Source organism: Girardinichthys multiradiatus, chromosome Y (genome assembly GCF_021462225.1).
Source record: "Girardinichthys multiradiatus isolate DD_20200921_A chromosome Y, DD_fGirMul_XY1, whole genome shotgun sequence".
NCBI classification, from domain to species: Eukaryota; Metazoa; Chordata; class Actinopteri; order Cyprinodontiformes; family Goodeidae; genus Girardinichthys; species Girardinichthys multiradiatus.
In genome coordinates, this window is record NC_061818.1 from 40,660,337 (window position 1) to 40,684,746 (window position 24,410).

Genomic DNA, 24,410 nt, shown 5'->3' on the forward strand with positions numbered 1-24,410 from the left:
TTTTTCTTTTTTTATGTAGTAAAAACGTTCCTTACTGTTCAGTCTACTCTTACTTTTAGATTATTTTTTTTTACCTGTGTAAGTACCTGCATGCTTCCATTTGCCTTTTACTTTGCTGCTGACACACTTGAATTTCCCGACGGAGGCACAATTGAGGCTAATTTCTCTTCTCTTCTATTCTCTTCTCATTTTGAATCATATTGTTTTGTCAATTAAAAAAAAAATTGTCTTTTTTATCATAATTATAACTTTTGAGTTAAACGTATTTATTTATTGTAAACTGTCTGGTTATGTTTGGGTATATTCTAAAAATTACTCAGCCATAAAAATGTACATCAGTTGTGACGTCATTACGCAAAGGTGCGCAGTTTTCCTGCCCATATTTTATTTACTACATTTGTTCCTTCTCTTATTTATTTATTTTAATCGCTCCAAGAGTGAAGAGGCGCGCTGCATCACCTGTGTGATGGAATCAATGCGGCGGTTAGAAACGTGTCACAGATGACAAGCAGGCTGACAACAACCACGCACGACCCGCAACAAGCAGGCACAATAGACACCAGAACAAAAGCCGTGCTCTGCGCTTCAACTGAGTCATGTTAATGCGCGAGGACTAGTTTTTTGGCGGAGGGTTACACGGGGTTAAGGAAGGCAGCGCCTGGTGAGACCGAGGCGCTAGTGTGTGTGTTTTTGTGTTTTTTGGAGCCTCACAGGAGGAAGAGAAGCAGAGTGTGTTTGGAGTAGAGCGAGGCGGACTCACATTGCGGAGAAAGAGAGAGAGGAGTGAATGGGCTAGTTCCTCAGCAGCGCTGCGCCCTTCACTTTATTCACATTGATCGATTCGCTAATTGAGACACTTCGACCCCCGCGCGGGTCAGTGAGGCTGGCCCGGCTCAGGAGCTCGGCGGAGCGGCGGAACCAGCGTGATGGGACGTGAATGAGGCAGCAGCCTGGAGCACAGAGCAGCTGCAGCAGCCCGGCGGAGGAATAAACAAGGAAGCGCTGAGCTGAAGCTAACGGCTAATAGCTGAAGCTAACGGCTAACTGTTGGCTAATATCGATTCTAATGAGCCAGCGAGGAGCATGCGGGCTAGCAGGAAGAGGTAAGAGGCCGCCGTGTGTATGTATGTGTTCGCACCCGGGGGTTCTCCCCTCTCTACCTGCCCCGCTGCAGGTGATCAATGACGGGTTACTGAAGGAGGAAGCAGCCGCAGGGGGTAAACAACCTGCTAACACGTTAGCATGCCTGTCGTCGGGTTTTCTTGCAGGTATGAGGGGGGTGGGGTCGAACTTTGTGTCAGTACAGGTGTGTTTATAGTTTAATGAACATGACAAAGACGCGTGTAGTCGCTGCAGGTGGCTGAATGGAAGCTGCTGTAAATCGCTAGCGGTTAGCTGGCAACATGGAGCTAGCAGGCTTCCAGATCAATATTCCTTTTATTGGATCAGATCCGGTAATCATTAACGCCCTATTTAAGTAAATCAGAGGAACTGGTTGAAGAAAGACAAAAAAAAATAACTAATATCGTCAATTTAGTTTTTTACACGACCACTCTGAAGCTGCAGGTTTTTATTACTGTCACTATCAGACATTTTGAAATTAAAACCAGTTTGGCAATGAATAGGTTTGTGAAACAAATGAGACATCAAGGAACATTAAGACATTTCAGAATACACCAAAACCATGCTACAGAGTGATCCAATGTTAAAACATGTTTAAAGGCAGATATTCTGAGCTAATTTACATCCCTCAGTTTTCAATGCTAAAAGTTGTGACCCGAAACCAGAAATTGCTTCATTTCACTTTTCTTTTTAAATAGTGTCATGGCATGTTCACCAAATAATCTCTGAATGTCCTGCATTTTAGTGGTTAAAATAAAGTGCATTAAATGAAAGAAGTCTTATTTAGCAAAAACAATCACGTTTGCATCTACATAAAGCTGTAAAATGAATCAGATTGCAGTCGCCATCATAATTTCAGTGTGTGAAATATGGCAGTCAAAAGGGTCTGCTTAGAGGCAATGTTTGGTAGGCCATAATATTTCAGGGACCAAGCATTTAAATAACTACGTTTTAATATCAAAGATAAAAACTGAGTAAAAACAAAAGGCAGTTTTTAAAGGATGATTTCATGTATCAAAGGAAAGAAAATATATCCAGAACAACCTGGCTCTGTGTGCAAAAAGTAATTCCCCCAAAACCTGATAACTGGTTGTTTCAGCTTTAAGCGTTCATGATAACTAGCAGCAGGTGTTTTATGTGTGGAGGAAATTTGACCCACTTTTTTATTCAGCCACAGTTGAAGGTTTTCCAGCATGAACAGCATTATTAAGGTCATGCCACAGCATCTCAACCGAATTTAAGCTCAGAATCGGACTATCATTGTTCCACTGGAGAACCCAGGTGTGCTTGAGTATAAGGTAACTAACTGATGGCCCGACTTCAGGATCTGCTGCTGGAGACCAGAATTCATGGTTGCATCAATTATAACAAGTGGTCCAGGTCCTCGAGCTGTAAATCAGTACGGATTATCTTACTGCCACCACTGTGATTGACTGCAGGTATGAGGGAATTTTCGGAAATGCTGTTAGTTTTACACCAGATGTAACTGAGCGCACGTCTTCCAGAAAGGTCCACTTTGGTCTTGTCATTCCACAGAAGATGTTTTATTGTGCGCCTGGTCCACCTTGGCAGGTAGTCATCCACTGGTAATGACTATGAACTCTAAGGAGTGTGTCTGCTGACCAGAGACGTCATATCATTCTCTAAAGTCCATCTGATCTGTTATAAAATATGGTTATTAGCAGAATCTGATGAAGATAACATGCAGCACAGCTGCTTTGGCTGCCTTTAAAGCACTGAATGCATGTGGACAGCATGCATCAGGGTCAGAATACACAGAATGATGTTATCAGAGGTCACAGCCTGCATTTTGAGGAATGTACTTTTGGTGTAGGCTCATCCAGCCTGGATAGTGTTAGAGATTTTGAAATGGAGCTGTTTTCATTAGGCCCACTAGAAGTTCAAAACTTTCTGGTTCAGCTACGGTTCTTATTTTTGTAGGAAAATCTGAACAAGCAGACTGGTTGCTGGGAAAGGAATGTTGTCCCAGTCCGGTCTGACTGGATTCTGGCTGATCAAAAGTCCAGGGTCTGCATCTTTTTTATTTTGCGTTTAATAAGCAGTTCTGCAGCCAGGTCAATGCGTCACCCTGAATTTGAGATGTTGTGTCAAGATCTCCACGTGAATTAAAGGTTGATTTACCTGTCGAGAGCAGTTTGCTCTTCCACTGTTTAACCAAGCTGTGGTTCAGAGAAGACATTCAGGTCTCTGGTTCAGGCTCAGAGATGTTTTGCTACATGAATCTCAGAGCTTTGGCATTTCCTCACGGTGACTGGTGCTGGTGGTGTTTCCACAGGAGGTTGGGCTGTACCCAACCAGTCTCAATGGATGAAGACCTGGGGCCTCATGTACGAAGCGCACTTACGCACAAAGATCTTCTGGCGCAATGTTTTACGCACAACACAGCATGTACTAAAATGAACATTTCATGAAAATGTGCAGAAGCCATGCAAACATTTTAAATCGGCAATAATAAACAACAACAAACCAACACTCATCCAAATACACTGAAATATGACTTCATTCAGTTTATTTAATTGATGAAGCATCAAACCTGATGTTTCTTCATGAGTTTGAGCTTTTATGGTTTAAATCAGAGCGATGAAACTGAATCACATTCAGCCTCAATAACGTAACACACCTGAGAAAATGATGGAAACTGAAACTTCCTCTGTTTCTGTCACCTGTAGATGAAAATGCTCACCAGTCTGAGCACTGAGGAGCAGAAAATGCATGAGAATCATCTGAGGGACACTTTCATTCTCACTGAGAATAAAACGGTGTCGGATCAGCAGATGAACTCCTAACAAGTCAGGTTTGATGGTTCCTAAGGTGGACCAGCTGGAGACAATCACACATGTCCATAAATAGCTGCTAAAGTTGCTCCTAACTGTGGAACGATGGCAGCTTTGGTTCAGCTGGAGGACATCACCAATGGAAGAGGTCAGAGATCCTCCTGACCTGCTGGGACATGATGATGCATGGCTCATCAGCTGGATCAGATTGTCCAGGACAATCATCTTGGAGTTCTGCATGGAGCTGACCTCAGTGGTCCAGAGGGAAACCAGGAGGAACCGTGGGTCACCGGTACCAGTTCCAGTTCTCACTACCCTGCGGTCCTTTCAACCGGAGCTTCTCAGAGGGAGCTGTCTGAGAGGTCGGGTATTTAACAGTCATCCCAGAACAGGGCCGTGTCAGCCATATGGGTCGGCCTCATCCAGATGTTGCTCAGATATAGAAAGTTCTCCTAAACTGTGGCTCTCGTTGCAGCGAGGAGCTGATTTCTGAATGTAATCAGAGCTACGGACTGGACCCATACTGCTATAAGGGCCCCATCTGGAAGTCGGTGTGCTTTAGAAATTGAATTCAGTATATGTGCAACCTATTTGTGATGCACAGATGCAACTCATGATTCTTTTATACTATCAAAATAATTATAATTAATCTAATAATATTAGTTGTGTTGGGAACAAACCACCTTGTGAGATGGAGGCTTCTCTGTAATTTTCAATGGTTGTAAAGATTTAAAGTTCTTCAAACAGTGTGTGGTGACAGTCTTTCTAATAGAAACAAAGAAGGCATATTAACATCATTATAAAGATTAGCATTTAGCTATGAATGAGCTCAGTGCAGCTGCTAGATGGCGCTGTTTGGTTTAGATACATTGTAGAACTAAACGGGTTCGACCCGACAAACATCTTATTTTCAGTCAGGTTTGAGTCTGATGTCATTGAAGAAGTTCTTGGTTTGCTGTAATTCACTACACACATCCCTCATGGTGTGCAGACGCAGTCTTCCTTAGCGTTTTTCCACCGAAAGGAACCGGTTCTTTGACTGTCACAGCACCGCTGCCACAGTTATTCGGACACGTGATGGGTGCCTTCCGGTTCCTGATACTACTTTGCCTATGTATTTAGGGGCGGGGACTGGGCGGTCCACATGCAGCTACGTCTAATCCACCGCAAATTGAGGTGAATGAAGGCTATGTGTGCGGAGACGTGTCTGTGCAAGGTTTTGTACATCAGATTTTTTTGTGCACTGAAGTTTCAGAATTTCTTTCTACCACAAACCTTTAGTATGAAAGCCGTGCACTCTTTTGTACATGAGGCCCCTGGCCACCAGGCACTCCTTGGCTGACTCCCCCAGGCCTGGCTCCAGGATGAGGCCCCCTCTACTGTGGGGGAGTTGACCACGAACACCTTACCAGGGACATAGATGCAGCGGCAAACATGGTTTCTGAGGACGTTCAGACCATAAAACCTTCTCTGAAGTTCTGAAGTCAGGACAAAGTTAGCTTACAGTGCCTTCAGTAAGTACCGTATTTTCCGCACTATAAGGCGCACCGGATTATAAGGCGCATAGAATAGACGCTACTGCAGTCAAACGTTTGACTGGGGTTGCGTTATGCATCCACTAGATGGAGCTAAAGAGAATGTCAACAAAACAGTCAGATAAGTCAGTCAAACTTTATTAATAAACTACAAACCAGCGTTCTGATAACTCCATTCACTCTCATGGTAAGGTCTCCTCTACATAGAATTATATTGAATAGAACCAACCGCACGTTAGGAATGCATTGGAGTCTATGAAGTTGAAGTTGAAATTAAACGTTAGTTAAAACGTGAGATTCAGTAAACACGTAAAAGAAACAGTTTGATGCACTAAATCAAACGTTAGTACTGTTAACCTTTCCTGTTTCTGTCCCCTGACCGTAGTCTGATGACACAGGGGCCGAAGTTACTAGTTTCCTCGGGGTTAACTCCCTCACTCATACGTTGCTGAGTTGAGCATGAAGAAACAGCATCAAAACACTGAGTTGTTGACGAGATTCGGGGTTCTTTTTAATGACTTTGCAGCACATAAAAACACAGGGCTTACAGACTCATACACCGCTGCTCCGGTCGCCGTCTCTACCCACCCCACACACACAATAATACCGACGTCACTCCTTCACTCTTGATTCTCAGCTACGGCAGCACACAGCGCCACCTCTGTCCGGAGGAGTAATGTCAACATCTTCCATACACACACACGAAACATACACCCCACACACTGAGCTTCTAATCACATATAGTTCAGGCAATTCCTGCAACAGTACATTCAAACATTATACACACACAAGTGGTGTTGGACTAGGAGTAAGCACAGTACAGGTGTTTATCGCTATTACTTCGGCGACGCCCCTGACTACGGTAGCCGTAATGCTGCAAGCGGTGCGGCTTTGTAGTTTACCAGTCGTACTGAAACATTTTGACAGAGCGCCGTGTACAACCAGTATGGATCAACCAATTAACCAATTGATCCATATATAAGGCGCTCCGGATTACAAGGAGCACTGTCATTTTTTGAGAAAATTAATGGTTTTTAAGTGCGCCTTTATAGTGCGACAAATACAGTAAGTAAAAGTTTTATTTAGCACTTTTCACAGACAAGGGATGGTCACAGAGTGTTTTACAGAAAGTAGACAAAAATACATGTTGGTCATACAACCCTGTCACTGCTGCAGTTAAAATGCTTGGAGAAACAAGTGTGTCTTAAGTTTGCTCAACACAGTCAAGGGAACATAATGGAAACAGGAGAGCCTCGGAGCAACGGCCTGGAAGGAGCAATCTCCTCGGGACTTAAAACAGTTGCGAGGGACCGTGAGACGGTTCTGATCCAATGACCTCAGCCTCTGAGAGGGAGTATAGAGTATAAGATAACATTTGTTCTGATTATGGAGTTTTGATCAAAGGTAAATCAACCTGTCCAGAACACACTTGATCCAAACACTTTAGAGATGAACCTTTATGAACTGGGAGCATCTCCCATGTTCAATTTCTGATCTGATCTCTGAGCTTCATCAGGGGCCACAGTCCTGCAGGTTTTATGTTTCCCTGCTGCTGCACACTTGAATAAATGGGTGATAGTCGGGCTCCTGCAGCACCTGATGGAGGTGAGGCGTGCTGGAGCAGAAACAAGTCTTAGACGTGAAGGTCAGATGGTCCTGAGAAACACTGAGGCAGATCTTCATGACATATGCTGACTTGTCCAATCAGTGATGTTAAAATGAGCTTTTGATGATGTATTTTCTACAGTTTGACAGTGAAGATGTTGTGATTGGTCTGTTAAGTTTGTTCTATCTGATCATGTGTTCTTAAGAAAACCAGGACATGAAGCCAGAGAGGCACACGGTGACAGAGTAGCAACATGTGCAGACCTGCAGAGATCCAGTCTGATCATCTGTGTGTCAGAATGATCTGCATTCACTCATCTATTGGCTCAGTTCAATGCAACGCCAGGAAATCCAGTTTTATTTTAGGTTCTGGGATGTGGGTTTAATTTGCCAGAAGAGTTGGGTTCTGGGAGGCTGAGGAGTGTGATCCCCTGTAGTTGGAACACACCCTCCGGTCCCCCTTCTTATAAAGGGGAGCACCACCCCAGTCTGCCAGTCCAGAGGTACTGTCCACGACCGCCACGCAATGTTGAAGAGGCGTGTCAACCATGACAGCCCTACAACATCCAGAGACTTGAGATACTCAGGGCGGATCTCATCCACCCCCAAAGCCCTGCCACCGCAAAGCTTTTTAACCACCTCGGTGACTTCAGCCTGGGTGATGAAAGAGTCCAACCCCGAGTCCCCAGCCTCTGTTTCCACCAGGGTATGCGTGATGGCAGGATTGAGGAGATCCTCAAAGTACTCCTTCCACCGGCCGATAATGTCTTCAGTCGAGGTCGGCAGTCTCCCACCCCACTATAAACGGTGTTGGCGAAGCACTGCTTCCCCCTCCTGAGGCGCCGGACGGTTTGCCAGAATCGCTTCGAGGCCAACCGGTAGTCCTTCTCCATGGCCTCACCGAACTCCTCCCAGGCCCGAGTTTTTGCCTCTGCCACAGCTCCTCCTCCAGCGGATCCAACTCACCACCAGGTGGTGATCCGTGGACAGCTCAGCCGCTCTCTTCACCCGAGTGTCCAAAACATGCGGCCGAAGGTCTGATGATACGACAACAAAGTCATTCAATGACCTCCTGCCTAGGGTGTCCTGGTGCCAAATGCACTGATGGACACCCTTATGTTTGAACATGGTGTTCATTATGGACAATCCGTGACTAGCACAGAAGTCCAATAACAAAACAACACTCGGATTCAGATCGGGGAGGCCATTCCTCCCGATCACGCCTCTCCAGGTGTCACTGTTGTTTCCCACGTGGGCGTTGAAGTCCCCAGCAGAATAATGGAGTCCCCGGGAGGGGCACTATCCAGCACCCCTGACAGGGATGGCAAGAAGGCCGGGTACTCCACACTACTGCTCGGCCAAAACGACAGTCAGAGACCTATCCCCAACCCGAAGGCGCAGGGATGCGACCCTCTCATCCACTGGGGTAAACCCCAACACGAGACGGCTGAGCTGGGGGGCAACAAGCAAACATGAGCTGCACCAGTAATGACTAGCTCCAACACCAGTAACGACTCTCTCTAACTCCAGTGACTCTCTCTAACTCCGGTAACGACTCTCTCTAACTCCAGTCTGAGCTGAAGTGTTGATAGTTGTTAAAGAAAACCACCAAAAACAAGTTCAGAAGATAAAACCAGGACTCTGCTCCTCTTTCAGACAAGTCAGATCTTTTCATCTCCGACTGACTGCCTATGTTTTATTACCTTCACCATCCTAAAAAGTAGCACAGAGGTGGGAGTGTCATGATGTGGGTCTGCAGGGTAACCTTTAGAATAAGGTGATTGTTTTGGAAATCTTTAACATCTGAGTCAGCAGTGTGGTGTGACATCCAGGTTTTTCCTGTGGTGGTTCAGCAGGTGAGAGTTTAGATCAGGTGAGCTGCTGCTGACTTTCATCAGCGCTCCACAGCTTGATGCTGGTGCATCTCCAGCTGTGTCAGTAATTTACAGACATGTTGAATTTGTTCAAACAGCAAAAGGTGCAAATGGAGCTCCAAATGCGTCCATGGATGCTTGGACGGTGGTACCTGTTACTTCAGAACCAAGGCTCCAGGTGCTTTGTCTGTGATATATTTTGTGATGCCTGTTGTTTCATTCAGCATAAAAAGTTTTAGAAGGTAAAGAGGTGGTGAAGTCATTAAGAAACTAGAACCAAGTTAATTAGAAGATGGAGATAATGATTTCTTTTCCAGGATCTGGACAGATGTATCATCACCTGAGGTCTATGTTTGCAATGAACCCAAAGCGGAAAGTCAATAAAGACGTTTATATTGTTTTTCACAAGTTATGATTATCATGCAGTAACCAATATTTTATGGAAGCAAATCGTTACCATATTTCAAATGAAAAAGCATTTCCAGAAATGCATTTTCATTTTCAGATTTTACATTTCAAATTGAATTTTTGTATCTATTTGCTGGGGTACATTTTGAAAAATAAATCTCAAATGTCTTTTTCTTTTTAATTTAGTGAAGGAATGAAGAAGTCTTGAAGAAGCAAATGCAAATAGGATTATAGATTACTAATTTCATTTATGAGTCAAACAATGCAGCCACATTCTTAAAATGAAAAAGCATTTCTGGAAATGTTTTTTCATTTGAAAAATGGTAACGATTTGCTTCCATAATATTTTTGCGTAACACATTTGTTTCCAATATTGTGCAGCCTCAATGCAGAGGAGGAATCTTCCATTACAATAATGATTTAAAGCAAGCCACAAACAAGAGGTTCTAAGAACCACAAAGCTTTGACCTGAATAAGTTAATCACCTGACTTTACGTCGGTGGAGGGTTTCTTGATGTCTTTGAAGCCAAAAGCAGCAAGAAGCAACCTCTGAGGAATATCACTTCAGAACGCTGCATGAGCAATAAGCAGATCTCATGGTGTGGATGGTAACCTGTGTCTCTGTCTGTGTCCAGCTGACTTGTTCGGGGATGTCGGGCAGTAAGGCGCTGGGCGGAGGGGCTGGCAGCGGGGCAAGGCGCAGGCGGACCCGGTGCCGGCGCTGTCAGGCCTGCATGAGGACGGAGTGTGGAGAGTGTCACTTCTGTAAGGACATGAAGAAGTTTGGAGGGCCAGGGAGGATGAAGCAGTCCTGCCTCCAGAGACAGTGCACGGCGGTGAGAAACACACACACACACACAGCAGGGTGATTTTTCAGGTTGGTCTGTGGTCTTTGTAGTCACCTCGTAGAAGAGGAAATCGGGTAACGTTTAGGGATGAACCAGAGTGGTCCTGACTGAACAACTAATTCCCCAAGAAGCTTTTGGACTTTTAGGGTCTTTTATTTTAACCAGCAGCCTGTCAGGGAGACCCAGTTGGTCCCATCCTTCAGCTGTTTGATAAAGCCTCATCAATGAAGGAGTGGCTGTAAGACATATTCCCAGTGATGGGAGGAGAAGCCATGTTATGACATGGTTTTGTCTGGGCTTCAGGACAGAGGTGCATCTTCATTTCTGATAGAGAACAAGAACCAGGTCTAGGTTCTGATGTAAACCCACTTTTAGCATCACTGGAATCTCTTGATAAGCATTTAATCAGAACTGTGGTGCTGAACAGCTCATATCTACATGATGACCCAGTCCTCCACTACACCTGCCTCTTGTTTCTGATGTCCCCGGCTGGTTCCGTCCAAAAGTCAGGACCGAACTCAACATCCTCGCAAACATGAAGAATCACTTCCACTCTTTTGCTTTCTGTGTGGAGCTTCTTCAAATAGCATCAGTACAAGCCCGAGCCCAGCAGGTGATGCTGGGTTTCCGTGGCAACCGCAGATGGTTTCTGGCTCCAAGAGTGAGCGAGCGCTGGCTTTGGTCCATCTGTTTTTTTAACACTGAAGAAGGTGCTGGTGCTTGTTTTGTTCTGGAGCTGATTGGGTTATTTGGACCGAGGACACAATGCTGTTGGAGAGGAGGGGTGGCAGCAGAGATGCCCTCTACAGGCTGCTGAGAGGAGTTGCAGGCGCGTGTTCCAGGTTTTTCTGCTTCAGCTCCAGCTTGATTTTTAGGTTCTGTTGGCACCTTAAAACCAGTGTTCCCACCTTAAAGCCAGTGTTCCCACCTTAAAACCAGTGTTCCCACCTTAAAACCAGTGTTAAAACCAGTGTTCCCACCTTAAAGCCAGTGTTCCCACCTTAAAACCAGTGTTCCCACCTTAAAACCAGTGTTAAAACCAGTGTTCCCACCTTAAAACCAGTGTTAAAACCAGTGTTCCCACCTTAAAACCAGTGTTAAAACCAGTGTTCCCACCTTAAAACCAGTGTTCCCACCTTAAAACCAGTGTTCCCACCTTAAAACCAGTGTTCCCACCTTAAAACCAGTGTTCCCACCTTAAAACCAGTGTTAAAACCAGTGTTCCCACCTTAAAGCCAGTGTTCCCACCTTAAAACCAGTGTTCCCACCTTAAAACCAGTGTTCCCACCTTAAAACCAGTGTTAAAGCCAGTGTTCCCACCTTAAAGCCAGTGTTCCCACCTTAAAACCAGTGTTCCCACCTTAAAACCAGTGTTCCCACCTTAAAGCCAGTGTTCCCACCTTAAAACCAGTGTTCCCACCTTAAAACCAGTGTTCCCACCTTAAAACCAGTGTTCCCACCTTAAAACCAGTGTTCCCACCTTAAAGCCAGTGTTCCCACCTTAAAGCCAGTGTTCCCACCTTAAAGCCAGTGTTCCCACCTTAAAGCCAGTGTTCCCACCTTAAAACCAGTGTTCCCACCTTAAAACCAGTGTTCCCACCTTAAAGCCAGTGTTCCCACCTTAAAGCCAGTGTTCCCACCTTAAAACCAGTCAATTGGTGTTGCCGTATTTCAGAGTTGGATGCAGACTAGGATAGATGGAAATGTTGCTTCATGGTTTTACCTAGCAGCTCAAAACTGCTGTTTTAAATAAAATTCTGAAGAATTGGACCCTTTTCTTGAAGCCTTTTAAAAAAGTTTAGATTTTTTTATTTATTTTTTATTTGTAGTTTAAATTTTTGCTCATTTAAATGAATTCAGATGTTTTTTATCCAGTTTTTTGTTTCTCAGGAATTTGTTTTTATTATATTAAATTATTTTAACTATGTGGTTATTTTTACTTTTGCCGTTTATAAGTATGTTTCATGTCTTCTTTTTAAGAAAGATTATTTATTTTAATTGCTTTTTACATTTCTTTGATCTTATATACATTTTTTTTATTTTAGCCATTTTTGACACTTTATGACACTTGGGTCAATAATATCTACCAACAAATATTTGGCTAGATTTTAATTCATTAGTTAAAGTTTAAAACCTTTGAAATTATTGTTTTGGAACAATTTTAGTTATATTTAAAATTTTTCGCCACAATTTAGTCTACTGGAACATTTTCTTTCTATATAATTTTTCAGTGCTTTAGTTATATTTATTTTATCGTTTCAATTTAAAGACAAGAATTCATAGGACTTTAAATTCTTTAAATATTCTTTAACTGGACATTAAATGCATGTTGCTTTAAAGCTTTTTTAATCACATATTGGTTTATTTTGATGGGGTTTTCCTAAAGCCACAAGGAATTATTTTACACTGTTTCTAGGGCATATTTAGTGATTATTCATGGATCACGTCCTTTGAACTGATTGAAATATTAAATCTTTCCTGAAGTCTGGAGCCAAGAGGAGTAAAAGAGATAAAATGGTCGTCAGTTTTGTTTAAAATCTGATGTTTGGTTTAAGGAGCAGAGAAGCCTACCAACATCATGTCCTCACACCTGATCCATCTGTTACCAACTGCCAGACTTACTGTGTTTGTGTCTGCAGCCCGTGTTGCCTCACACTGCGGTGTGTTTTGCGTGTGGAGAGGCAGGGAAGGAGGACACGGTGGACTCTGAAGAGGAGAAGTTCAGCCTCTGTCTGATGGAGTGTACCATCTGTAATGAGATCATCCACCCCAGCTGCCTCAAGGTAAGTCAGTAGATCTGATTTGGTGCCTGTGACAAACATAGAAAGAAAAGTGAAACATTAATGGTTATAGCTCCTATAGAGGCTTCATCTAGGAGATAAAGACAGCCAAGCAGATAAACTCTGAGCCAGTTTTCAAGGTTAGAGTCTGAAAGAGAGAACATAGAGTTAGTTACAGTAGAAGCTCAGTCAGTAGCCATGTCTAGGAGAGAGAAAGGGTTAAACACTGAAAGACAGGACCATGTGGATCATCTGTAGAAGGTGAGCATTAAGTTGTTGCCAGCAGAAGCTCGGATGATGCCCCTCTCCAGAAAGGTGTCACAGGTAGACACAGAGCCAGGCCAGGTGTAGCTTCTAGGAAGAGAATAGAGAGAACAAAGTTAAAAGCTGAAATAACAGCAAATAATGCAAAATTAGCAAGTAGTATGAGAATGTACAGGTCCTTCTCAAAATATTAGTATATTGTGATAAAGTTCATTATTTTCCATAATGTCATGATGAAAATGTATCATTTATATATTTTAGATTCATTGCACACTAACTGAAATATTTCAGGTCTTTTATTGTCTTAATACAGATGATTTTGGCATACAGCTCATGAAAACCCAAAATTCCTATCTCACAAAATTAGCATATCATTAAAAGGGTCTCTAAACGAGCTATGAACCTAATCATCTGAATCAACGAGTTAACTCTAAACACCTGCAAAAGATTCCTGAGGCCTTTAAAACTCCCAGCCTGGTTCATCACTCAAAACCCCAATCATGGGTAAGACTGCCGACCTGACTGCTGTCCAGAAGGCCACTATTGACACCCTCAAGCAAGAGGGTAAGACACAGAAAGACATTTCTGAACAAATAGGCTGTTCCTAGAGTGCTGTATCAAGGCACCTCAGTGGGAAGTCTGTGGGAAGGAAAAAGTGTGGCAGAAAACGCTGCACAACGAGAAGAGGTGACCGGACCCTGAGGAAGATTGTGGAGAAGGGCCGATTCCAGACCTTGGGGGACCTGCGGAAGCAGTGGACTGAGTCTGGAGTAGAAACATCCAGAGCCACCGTGCACAGGCGTGTGCAGGAAATGGGCTACAGGTGCCGCATTCCCCAGGTCAAGCCACTTTTGAACCAGAAACAGCGGCAGAAGCGCCTGACCTGGGCTACAGAGAAGCAGCACTGGACTGTTGCTCAGTGGTCCAAAGTACTTTTTTCAGATGAAAGCAAATTCTGCATGTCATTCAGAAATCAAGGTGCCAGAGTCTGGAGGAAGACTGGGGAGAAGGAAATGCCAAAATGCCAGAAGTCCAGTGTCAAGTACCCACAGTCAGTGATGGTCTGGGGTGCCGTGTCAGCTGCTGGTGTTGGTCCACTGTGTTTTATCAAGGGCAGGGTCAATGCAGCTAGCTATCAGGAGATTTTGGAGCACTTCATGCTTCCATCTGCTGAAAAGCTTTATGGAGATGAAGATTTCATTTTTCAACACGACCTGGCACCTGCTCACAGTGCCAAAACCACTGGTAAATGGTTTACTGACCATGGTATCACTGTGCTCAATTGGCCTGCCAACTCTCCTGACCTGAACCCCATAGAGAATCTGTGGGATATTGTGAAGAGAACGTTGAGAGACTCAAGACCCAACACTCTGGATGAGCTAAAGGCCGCTATCGAAGCATCCTGTGCCTCCATAAGACCTCAGCAGTGCCACAGGCTGATTGCCTCCATGCCACGCCGCATTGAAGCAGTCATTTCTGCCAAAGGATTCCTGACCAAGTATTGAGTGCATAACTGTACATGATTATTTGAAGGTTGACGTTTTTTGTATTAAAAACACTTTTCTTTTATTGGTCGGATGAAATATGCTAATTTTGTGAGATAGGAATTTTGGGTTTTCATGAGCTGTATGCCAAAATCATCCGTATTAAGACAATAAAAGACCTGAAATATTTCAGTTAGTGTGCAATGAATCTAAAATATATGAATGTTAAATTTTTATCATTACATTATGGAAAATAATGAACTTTATCACAATATGCTAATGTTTTGAGAAGGACCTGTAGCAGAGAGGGTGAAAGTGGTCATTATGTCCTCCAGCAGCCTAAGCCTATAGCAGCATAACTACACAGATAGCTCAGGATAACCTAAGCCACTCTAACTATAAGCTTTATCCAAAAGGAAAGTTTTAAGCCTAGCCTTAAAAGTAGACAGGGTGTCTGCTTCACGGACTAAAACTGGGAGCTGGTTCCACAGGAGAGGAGCCTGATAACTAAAGGATCTGGGAACCAGCAGTACTCTGGGAGTGAAGGGTTCTGTTCAACATGAAACTGGGACATTTTTTACTTTTTACTAACATGTATTTTTTGACAGAAGAAGACACTGAGAAAATGTCCAACTCCTGCTGATTTAATGCTTTAGAATGTCTGACAATATGGTGGAACCATTGTTCTGTGGGGTTCAGGTCAGACCAGTTTGCTGTTGTTACCATGGTGATTAAAGCAGGTATTGGTACCTTTGGTAGCGTGGGCCGGTACCAGCGCCTCAATAAAGCTTGGGAGCATGAAGTGCTCTAAAATGTTCTGGTAGATGGCTGTGTTGACTTTGGACCCAAACCCTGAGTCGGTTGCAGCAGATGACCGCTCACATAAAGCCATATAATTCTGGTTCTGTTGGAGAACCCCACATTTGTTGAGAATCGGCGCTATTTAATTAAACTGAAGTGAGATAACTCTTAACTAAAAAGAGGACTTTGGACCGCTGAGTAGTAGTGCGGTTCTTTTTCTGCTTAGCCCAGGTAGGATGGTTATGATGTTGTCTCTGGTACAGGAGTGTCTAAATGCCAGGATGTTTAGGATACATCTGTGTGGCGGATCTTAAAGTTCTGACTCCAGCTGCAGTCCAACCCTTGTAATTCTCTAATCGCAGCTGCTTCGGCACCTTTGCTTACAAGACTTTTTCCTTCTACTCAACTTTCTTTTAGTGTCCCTGAACAAACAGCATCTTTAGCATGACCTGTTATCTCCTCCCCTCCCGACTGAGGGAGTCAGTTACTGCCTGCTGGACATCTGTCGGGTCAGCGCTCAGCCAGGATGTGACCAGAACAGAACATTTCTTTTTAGAAATCTTTTTATTTGTCTGATATATATTCACATTTTGTAAGAAACTAAAATGTCTTTAGTAGTTTATCGGTCTCTGTGCTACTTATTAGTTTCAGTTTGAAATGGTTTACCTTTCTGATGATGTTCTAGATGATTGAGGCGAACCTGTAAATGTTCTGCAGCATCAGATGTGAATTGGTTCCCTGCTCAGTCCAGAAATCAGGACAGCTGTGCTTTCAGTGGCTGAGGTGAACCAGTTGCTGATTCTTCCAGCTGCTTGTTGACCATAAAATCCTCCTGATGTCAGGTTGATATGATTAGAACCACAGTGGTTCTGTCAGTGTAGACTAAAACCTGTGATTGGGTCTAGAGTACTTCAGATGCTCCTCTCAGAGGAACCTGCTGACAGCTGATGTGTTTTCTTTTATCTTCAGATGGGAAAAGCTGATGGAATCATCAACGATGAGATCCCAAACTGCTGGGAGTGTCCAAAGTGCCACAAGGAGGGTAAAACCAGTAAGGTGAGTCGGACCAGTACCGTCAGGAGGACTCTGAGGTTTCTACAATCTGATTGGCCTCAGGGAGACGGTGTTGGTTCTAGTTGGAGATGTTTGATTTGTTTTTACATTGGCGTTCATTTATTAAACCAAAACTCTCTCAGGGGTTTAACTTCCTGTTTGTATTTTAAAGGAAGCCCTATAGATGTCCTGAAAGGACACGTCGGCATGAGTAGGACAATTTCTGACCCTGTTCTGTCTTTTGGACCAGGACCAGGCGGACGGATCGGGGAAACGCAGGCTGGATAATGGGGAGGTAGGCCGTTGGAAGCTCACGGACGACCCTCCTCCTAAAAAGAAAGCCCCTCCCTCATTGGAGGAGGCAGCCAGGGGGGAGGGGGGGCACAAGAGGAAGAAGGAAAAGGAGCAGCCTCTGGACAGCGGGCCGAAGAAGAAGGTGAGCCCAGTCAGGAACAGCGGTTCCGTTGCTTTCTCCTCATCCTGTTTGTTCTTAATGACCCACTGATGATGGTTCTGATGATGATCTGCTCTGTTCTGCAGGTTAAAGGCGCGCACGAGAAACGCCTCAAAAAGGTGCGTCACACCTTCATGTCTCTGAAAACTTGATGCTGTTTGAAAATGTTTTATGTTTATAAATAATTTAAGAAAATAATTTAACATTAGTCCATGATGTAAAGATGTCGATTAAAACCATTCAGCTCAGGAGAAACAAGACTCACACAGACCCACTACAGGTTCTGTTCTGATTGTGATGAGTGACCAGCGAAAACTTAAGCCCAGGTTCATAATGTTGGTTCGGTCATTCCAGCTTCAGCTTATTGAGGGTTCTCCTCAGCGTTCTGAACATCCCACCACAGCATTTCAGTCAGGCTGGCCTCTGGCCTTTGACTAGACCATTTTAACGCCTTGATGCTAGCTATTCTATTGTAGATTTGCAGCTGTGTTCGGGATCAATGTTCTGTTGATGACACAGTTTGGACCTAGCTTCAGCTGTTGGACAGATTGGCTCTAAAATACTTGAGGAGTTCACAGTCCCCTCCCAGGTCATCAGCCCTCCACCACCGTGCTCAGCAGCTAGAATGACGTGTTGGTTTTCTCCGACTGCTCTTCACATTAAGCCACAGATGCACCATGACCAAACATCTCTACTTTGGTCTCTTCGGCCCAGAGGACATGACTCTAGAAGTCATGAGCTAAAAGTCCTGCTGCTATCTTGTTTTTAAAGAGAAGACACATTCTCCTTCAAACCGTCCAAACAGCCATACTGGTTCAGTGTTTTTCTAATATTCCTGCCATGACCTTTAACCTGCCAACCAAAGCCTGTAGAGTTTCAGATGTCTAACCCTAGGAAACGTTTTCCACTTGGGAATAGGCTTTCTCTCTGAAGAATCATGGACTTCAGATAGTTTAGACATGGACTTAAAACCATTCCCAGATTAACGGGCAGCTTCAGCTTCCTTTAAGGTCATTGCTGATGTCTTTCCAACTTGGCGTTGTGTTAATTCACAGGAAGAAGAAAAAAGTTTCTGTATGTAAAAGGTATTATTGCCAAGAATAGAAATGTGAAATGCTGCCCTAAATATCAGCTACCTATGTTCAACCTTCAGAGGTCCTCCGTCCATCATGTGACTTTTAAATAAAGATAAATTAATCTGTGACTCCAGGTCCGTTCTACTACTTCTTACCTCAATGCTACCTCTGTGCAGCCATAGTAATAAAGTACGTTTCTGTTCTCTGATCAGAAACCCAAACAGGAAGTGGGGGAGTCAAATGGACCCACTTCTTCCTCTGGAGGAGCTGCTGGAGGTCAGCAGGGCTCCTCCTCCTCCTCTCAACCTGTAGGGGGCAGCGCAGGATCAGCAGGAGCGCCATCCAGTGCAGAACAGCGCTCCCATCACAGAGAGAAACTGGAACGATTTAAGAGGATGTGTCTGCTGGAGCGCCGGCCCGAGTCGTCCTCCTCCTCTTCCTCCAGTTCCGAGTCCGACTCGGAGTCTGATTCGGACGACTCAATAAGGGGGGAGCATGGGGGAGGGTCCTCTCCTTCATCATCCTCCCCAGCTCCGCCTCCTCCTGTCGTCTATGGCAACAGCAGCGGGAGCCGGGTGGACAGAGAGCGGAGTCGCAGCGAGCGAGAGAGGGCACGGCGGCTGGCCGAGCTCGGATTCAGCGCCAGCGAGGAGTCGGAGGGCGAGGGAGGCAGGGGGGAGGAGGACAGGGAGGAGGAGCAGGCTGGGGGAGCTGGGGACAAGCCCCGGAAACGTGGAGGAGGAGACGTTTCTTCACGAGGACGGAAATCAGGTCTGATGGACACAGAGGAGGAGGACGTGCCTACTTCAGAAAGGACCAGGAAGACCTCTACCTCCCTCCCTCCGCCCTCACCCCTTTCCTCCAATCAGATCCCTCCGTCCTCGCTACACGACGGCTTCACGGGGAAGCAGCGCAGCAACGGACAGGAGGCGCGCAACGGACGGACCCGGGGAGGGACAGGAGGCGGGGAGAAGGAGAACGCCAGTGGACTTCTGACCAATCACAGACACGGTGGAGGGGGCGGGGTCAAAGGCAGCCGTGGCAACAAAGTCCGCAACAACAGCAAGAACCAGAATCAGAGAAACAGCGTCTCCTCCTCCTCTACCCCCACCTCTAACGGGGGAGGGGTAGCCAGCAGCGGCCTCTTGATGTCAGCCATGGCGGCGTCCCCCTGCTCGCAGCCATCCCGTCTGGCTCCGCGCTCTCAGATGATGAAACGCAGCCCGCCGGCTGTCCCCTCGCCTCCTCGGCCCGTCCAGATGGAGAGGCACTTGGTGCGGCCCCCTCCTGCCTGCCCTGAGCCCAGCTGCCTCCTTCTGGACTGCGGCTCTGCCCACATTATGACCCGTGATGTCTGGCTGCGAGTCTTTACCTACCTGAGTCAACGGGAGCTCTGTCTCTGCATGAGGGTGTGTCGCACCTGGAGCCGCTGGTCAGTGACGGGGTTATTGGTCAGATTAGCCGACTTCCTGTTTTCCTGCTGCGCTTCCCACTGATCACCTGTTCCCTCGTTTCCGTCCAGGTGCTGCGACAAGAGGCTGTGGACACAGATCGACCTGAGCCGCCAGCGCTCCATCACCCCGCCCATGCTTAGTGGGATCATCCGCCGACTGCCCGTCTCCCTTAACCTGGGTTACACCAACATCTCCAAGAAGCAGCTCATGTGGCTCATCAACCGTTTACCAGGTGAGACTGAGTGACAGACTCACCTCCCTGCCCCTCTGTCTACCCCTTCTCTCATCCATCTCACTCCTCTCTCTCACCCCCTCAGGTCTGCTGGAGCTCAACGTGTCTGGCTGCGTGTGGCCGGCGGTCTCGGCTCTCTGTCAGGCTGTCTGTCCCTGTCTGAAGCTGCTGGACCTCAGCAGAGTGGAAGACCTTAAAGATTCACACCTGAGGGAGCTGCTGGCTCCCCCACCTGAATCCCGGACAGGTGAGGCACCCACCCACACACACAAAACCTTTATCCCACAGTTTAGAGTGGACTCTGGGTGACTGTGCTCTGATTGGTCCATCAGCTCACAGCGAGAGCAGAGCAGGGCGTTTCCAGAATGTGACAGAGCTGCGATTGGCGGGTTTGGACCTGACGGACACGTCGTCCCGGCTTCTGGTGCGCCACACCCCCCACCTGACCCGTCTGGACCTGAACCACTGCGTGAACATCACAGACCAGACGGTGCGGAACCTAACGGTCTCCCCCCTGAGGGAGAGCCTCACCCACATCAACCTAGCAGGTAAGGAGGGGTCTGAGCACGCTCCTCCTCCTCTTTGCTTACTGTCAATCACACTGTGTGTGTGTGTGTGTGTGTGTGTGTGTGTGTGTGTGTTCGTTCGTTCTGCAGGTTGTGTGAAGCTGACCGAGCAGTGCGTCCAGCTGTTACAATGCTGCTCTGCCCTGCAAACGGTTGACCTCCGCTTCTGCTCCCTCCTCCCTGCTGAGTCTGGACAGCTGCTCTCCTTCCCCTTCCACTCCTCTTCCTCCACCATCTCCTCTTGTACGACCTCTTCTTCCTCTGCCAGCACCACCACCATCGCTGCTCTCTCCTCCTCCTCCGTTATTCCTGAAGACAGAACTCTGCTGAAGAACAGCTAAGCCCTCTGGGTCGTTTGACACCTGAGTCCAGCCTCTGAGTCCCACCTCCGTCCTTATTACACTACAAAGAGGTGAGGAAGAGGAGGAGCAGCTCTCCTCCTGCTGCAGAGGAGGAAGAGGAGGATACCTTTTGGTGATAGTGAAACATAGCAACCCTGAGCATGTACATATTTGTTCTCTGTACATTTATGGGTGTGTGTATATATCTGTAGTTTACTGTAAATGACCTTTCACCTCCCTGAACACTTTCCCTTCTCTCCTGTCCTTCCTCCCTTCGACCAATCATGGCGCCACATTGGCCCACCTGTCAGCTGCTGTTGAATGATGAAAAGAAAGATGTCGATGTTCACCTGCTGCCAACCTCTCTCACACACACTGCAGCATCACACACTCCTCACACTGACCTGACGTCAGTCTGCTCCGGTGGCAGTAAAGCTCTCACCCAGAACATCAGAAAGCTCCAGAATCCTGAGCTGCATCCTAAAATGTTCCATCTGCAACTCCAGGACCTGTTCCTGCTCCCAGTATTCCTCCCATGTTCCCATCGCAACATCTGCAGATGAGTCCAGATTCAGGACAAGAATCTGGAAGCGGCAAAATGGGGATTATTAGTCAGGTCAGCAGGTTGTTTTCCTGATCCTGACTCTGTCCTTCGTTCCAGGTTTCAGATTTCGATGTTTGACCTGAACACCTGATTGCTGTGCTTCAGGTGTTTATGTCCCCTGTGTGTGTGTGTGTGTGTGTGTGTGTGTGTGTGTGTGTGTGTGTGTGTGTGTGTGTGTGTGTGTTAATCTGAACCTCATCAGCCCTTCTTCTTTGCTTTGGTGTCCCAGACTCACTGATCACGTGTTTTTCTCAGGAGTATTTTTTGTTGACTTTTATTTATTCGGCGCCACAGCAGCACTTCCCGACCCGGCCTGAGTTGAGCCGATCCTGTCGGAGTCCTCTCCTCTCCGTCCTATGCGACACTTCCTGTCTCCGCTGCCATGTTCTGGTCCGATTCAGATTTCTTCTGCGGCATGTTTCAGGAGAAAGAGAACAGAGAAAGTCCACAGAGTGACTCATCGGCTTTGTTTAGGGGATCTCTGTTTCACATATCGCTGCTTAGCCATGTGACTTTGGGTCAGTGTTCCAGACAGGTTCTTTGGATATTAAAGGAGATCCAGATCTGATTTATAATCTGGATTTATTTTGTGAAAATATTGAAATGTTTGTCACTTCAAACCTTTATCTTGTTTAGATCATATCAGAATCTTGATGTCTTTATTTTACATTTTTTCAGTTTTCAGTATCTGGAAAAAAGAAAAAACTGCATTTTATTACGGCACCGAACGGACCCGGCCACCCACATTGTGCTTGATCTCTCAGTGGTTCTGGTCAGTATTTCTCCAGGCTAAAAAACAACCTTGAACATGATTCTTGAATCTGAACAGATTAGTGATCCAGACCTAAAACCATTTTCAGATTCTGGATGGATTCTTGGTTCTGAACTCCTTCCTACCTTTAAACAGACGAGTGTCTCTGTTTAAAGGTCTATAAATCTCAATGAGACATTTTCCACCTGGATAAATAAGCGACATATTGAAAAATAAAAATCATTCATTTTCTGAACAGATTTGTTTCTCTGTTGAAACTGAATGAAAAAGCAGAAAAACATTCAGAAAGACCTTTAGAGAGGAACTGCTGATCAGAACCACTTTAGAAGCTGGATCTCAGGGCGGAGAACTGAAAGGACCTGGATCTGCATCAGGAAGCATTTACCGGTCTTTAGAAACTCTGATCCTGAAGCTGATCTCTGGGTGTTGGAACCAGAGCTGCTGCCTTCACTCACATTTATGTACTTTACAAACAGATCAGTTAATGATCTTGTCGGGTTTTGGTTCTGCTAGTTTTTAATTGAGGTTCTCCTGGTTCAGTGGAACTCCCTAGTGGTTTTGGGTAGGACCAGTTTATGTGTTGTTTTCTGGAGACCTGCCTTCAGCCAGGTTTTAGTCTTTAATGCAGTTTAGAACCAGAACCTCCTTGTTTCTGATAGCTTCAGGTGTTTGAAGAAGATTCTGATGCTTTTGAAACCTGAAACCTTCAAAGCAAAAGCTTCGGTTCTTCCTCTGCTCCTCCAACTTCATGTTTTCATCAGAACTTGTATTCCCTCCAGGAAAAGTGGAAATTACTGGACTTTACAAACATATTGGACTGAAGTAGAACTCCCATCATCTCAGGTTCTCCCTTTTTATCCTGAGATTTTATCTGATATATGTTCTGATCCAGTAACTGTGCTCCTGTGGTTTAATGAACCAGGAGCAGATATGTGTTTGCAAAGGTACTACATGTTCTGACTCCACCTGTCCACCAGGTGGCATCTTTGACTGCAGGTTCAGGTTCACTTTCTCTTCACTCATTTGCCCGATGCTGTTCTTCTGGGCTGAAACGGGCCTCCTGTGGTGCGTTCAGGGTCCGCTCAGGCTGTGGGAGCTTTGTGCTTCGTCTTGTTCGGCTGCCGGTCAGGTGAGGTAGCAGCACTGAAGGGTGGGGTTTGTCAGATTTTAATGTTTCATGTTTAAAAACGAGTGCAAACAGCCGAACCTTAATCCTGAGAGAAAATGAAAACCGGCCTGGTGGTTCTGATTCTGCTGCTTCTCTTTGTGAACAGAAACGTGCCGGCTGCTCGGCCCGGCTCTGCAGGGTTGTGAATGAATGTTGGTGCCGCCGCACTCGTTGTGCCATAAACGCAGCAGCTCAGCTCACTTTTTAGAGCTGCGTTTTAAGTTGTTTTTACAATGGTAGGGGGGGGGGGGCACTTTGTGGGCTTCACCTAGCAACAGGTGAGCAGATCAAAGCTGATTGGATGAACGTATCAGTTTTGGGTCTTGGTATAATCTCGATGCACTGGATCAACCCCAACGTTCCTATTTCACATTTTCTTGTTTATTTCTTTGTGTTTTTATATTTTGTCCATGACTCTTCCAATGTGTTGATGGAAAATGAGGAAGAAGTTGGAATAAACAGTGAAAACAGACAAAAACAAAATACCAACTCAAGGCAGCTACGTATGAATGACTACTGTACAATGACAAATAAAGAAGCAATCGGTTTGTTTTTACATCATTTCTGTCTCTTTGTGCTTTTTTTCTGAAGATCTAAGTTTTATCATTAAAGTGCTGGAAAAAAAAGTAGGTTCCCATCACTCCAGAGGTCTGGATCTGTCACATGGTCTCCTTCCCATGGGATGGACCCAGAAAACCTTCACAGGGAGGGATCCTGATCAGATGAAACCTCTTTGTTGACTTGTCTGAATGCAGAGGATCAGCTCTACTACAACCCCCCCCTGATGATGGCAGTCGGATCTCCTTTCAGTCTTGAAAAAAGATCCAGATCATCACCTTTCTACTCAGCTCCTTCTGGATCACCTGGACTACAGCAGAGGATGCACCAAACCCCACACCCGATCGCTCCGTAGTCACCTGAAATGGTTTTCCAACAGTCTTGAAGGAGTTCCCAGAGATGCTTAGCACTTGTTGGCCCTTTTACCTTCACTCTGTGGTCCAGCTCACCCCAAACCATCTCGATTGGGTTCAGATCTGGTGACTGTGTAGGCCAGGTCGTCTGACGCAGCACCCCATCACTTTCAAAGTTTTCCCAATTGTTTGGACTGACTGACCTTCATTTCTTAAAGTAATGATGGTCACTCGTTTTTCTTTACTTAGCTGCTTTTTTCTTG

At 45.6% G+C, this 24,410-nt stretch overlaps 1 protein-coding gene across 1 annotated transcript; it reads left to right on the forward strand.

The window, feature by feature from the left end:
* The first annotated feature begins 480 nt into the window (after positions 1-480).
* Positions 481-23,797, forward strand: LOC124864462 (F-box/LRR-repeat protein 19-like). The gene is made up of 11 exons (XM_047359250.1): positions 481-1,103; positions 9,975-10,175; positions 12,827-12,970; positions 16,486-16,572; positions 16,820-17,005; positions 17,110-17,142; positions 18,312-19,531; positions 19,622-19,785; positions 19,871-20,032; positions 20,118-20,333; positions 20,442-23,797. The coding sequence occupies exons 2-11, from the start codon at positions 9,990-9,992 to the stop codon at positions 20,690-20,692; spliced, it is 2,649 nt and encodes an 882-aa protein (XP_047215206.1). The 5' UTR covers positions 481-1,103; positions 9,975-9,989; the 3' UTR covers positions 20,693-23,797.
* The last annotated feature ends 613 nt before the right edge of the window (positions 23,798-24,410 follow it).

What these genes read in the sequence shown, in the direction of transcription:
- LOC124864462 (XM_047359250.1), top strand. Translation starts at nt 9,990, where the DNA reads ATGTCGGGCAGTAAGGCGCTGGGCGGAGGGGCTGGCAGCGGGGCAAGG. An exon ending in TCCAGAGACAGTGCACGGCG is followed by an intron (nt 10,176 to 12,826) that starts GTGAGAAACACA and finishes TTGTGTCTGCAG; the next exon opens with CCCGTGTTGCCTCACACTGC. An exon ending in TGTCGCACCTGGAGCCGCTG is followed by an intron (nt 19,532 to 19,621) that starts GTCAGTGACGGG and finishes GTTTCCGTCCAG; the next exon opens with GTGCTGCGACAAGAGGCTGT.